Source organism: Mandrillus leucophaeus, unplaced genomic scaffold (genome assembly GCF_000951045.1).
Source record: "Mandrillus leucophaeus isolate KB7577 unplaced genomic scaffold, Mleu.le_1.0 Scaffold70, whole genome shotgun sequence".
Lineage (NCBI taxonomy): Eukaryota > Metazoa > Chordata > Mammalia > Primates > Cercopithecidae > Mandrillus > Mandrillus leucophaeus.
This window is the reverse complement of record NW_012107586.1, coordinates 893189-894755: the sequence shown is the minus strand read 5'-3', so window position 1 is coordinate 894755 and position 1567 is coordinate 893189. Positions and strand designations below refer to the sequence as shown.

The 1567-nt window shown below is 46.3% G+C and overlaps 1 protein-coding gene across 1 annotated transcript in view; it reads left to right on the top strand.

Annotated features, from left to right (window-relative positions):
• Positions 1-1567, top strand: part of PECR (peroxisomal trans-2-enoyl-CoA reductase) — a 50456-nt gene that overhangs the window by 13340 nt on the left and 35549 nt on the right. The window contains exon 2 of the mRNA XM_011964682.1: positions 945-1095. Within this exon, the coding sequence (XP_011820072.1) occupies positions 945-1095 (151 nt within the window). The remainder of the gene's footprint in view (positions 1-944; positions 1096-1567) is intronic.

Below are 1567 nucleotides of genomic sequence, written 5' to 3'. Positions count from 1 at the left end.
GAGCAGCCTTTAGTCTATGGTGAATTTTGCCTCACTGCGGAAGCCATCTGCTTCTGTGTATTTTACAGAATGCCCTGTGAAAGGTTTCCTTCTGCTGGGCACACTAACCATTCCCAGTGCTGTGTGAGTGCCAGGATTTGATCTCCCTGCCCAGTTTTGGTGGTTCTTTCCTCTTTGATTTATTCCGAAGCATCGATCAGTACTCAGGTGAAGATTCAAGAGAGACCCTGCAGATCTCTGGAGTTCTCTCTCTCTGTTTATCTTTTCTCCCTATCCCCTGGGCAGTCTCACTGCCTTGGCTCCCTGGGCTCCCAACTTCTTCTCTTCCACCAGGGAGACTTCGGTCTCTGAACGTGTTCCCCTCCCTTGCTGCAGTCTAGAACCTCTCTCCAGGCAGCAAGCTGGGGCAATCCAAGGGCTCATGTTTGTTTTCACTCTTCCAGAGATGACCGTCCGGTGCTACTTGATGTCCAGTGCCAGAAAACCATCGTTTCATATATTTTGTCCAATATTTTAGTTATTTCAGGATTGACGGCAAATTCAGTTTCTATTACTCCATCTTGTCCAGAAGCAGAAGTCCTAATTCAGCTGTTTTTAAGACATAGGAACACACATGGCCAGGTGCAGTGACTTGTGCCTGTAGTCCCAGAACTTTGGGAGGCCAGGTGGGAGGATTGCTTTAGCCTGGGAGAAGTTCAAGGTTACAGTGAGCTATGATCGAGCCACTGCACTCCAGCCTGAGCAACAGGGTGAGACCTTGACTCTAAAATAAGAAATACTTCAAAAAATAAAAGACGTGATTTTTTTTCAATATTATTATTGAAATTTGGACAACTGGTGAAGGCATATTTATTTGTTCCTTGGCTGTTTACTTCTCAAGGTGTAATGTGGTCACTGCATCTCATGAAGGCGTATTTATTTGTTCTCTGGCTGTTTCTCCTCAGGGAGTAATGTGGTCATTGCATCCCGTAAGTTGGAGAGATTGAAGTCTGCGGCAGATGAACTGAAGGCCAGCCTACCTCCCACAAACCAGGCACGAGTCATTCCCATACAATGCAACATCCGGAATGAAGAGGAGGTAATGGAGAGCCATCTGTATCGTTTATTCATTCATTGTAATTTGCAGTAGTGGTTCTTAAACCTGGCTGTGCTTCAGGTTCTCCTATTGTAGCTGTCTTAGATGAGGCTCACTAGAAGCAGAGGCTGTGAAGGAGATTCTCATGTTAATGATTTACTGAGCCAGTGACTCCTGGAGAAGGAGAGGAAGGGAGGCAAGAGTGTGGTCTCAGCTAGAGATGGCCTTTTGCCCTTTAAGTCATTTTTTATCTTTTTTTTATTTTTTTTTGAGACAAAGTCTTCCTCTATTGCCCAGGCTGGAGTGCAGTGGTGCAAAATCAGCTCACTGCAACCTACACCTCCTGCCTCAGCCTCCTGAGTAGCTGGGACTATAGGTGCATGCCACCATGCCCAGCTAATTTTTGTATTTTTCGTAAAGACAGGTTTCACCATGTTGGCCAGGCTGATCTCAAACTCCTGACCTCAGGTGATCTGCCTGCCTCGGCCTCCC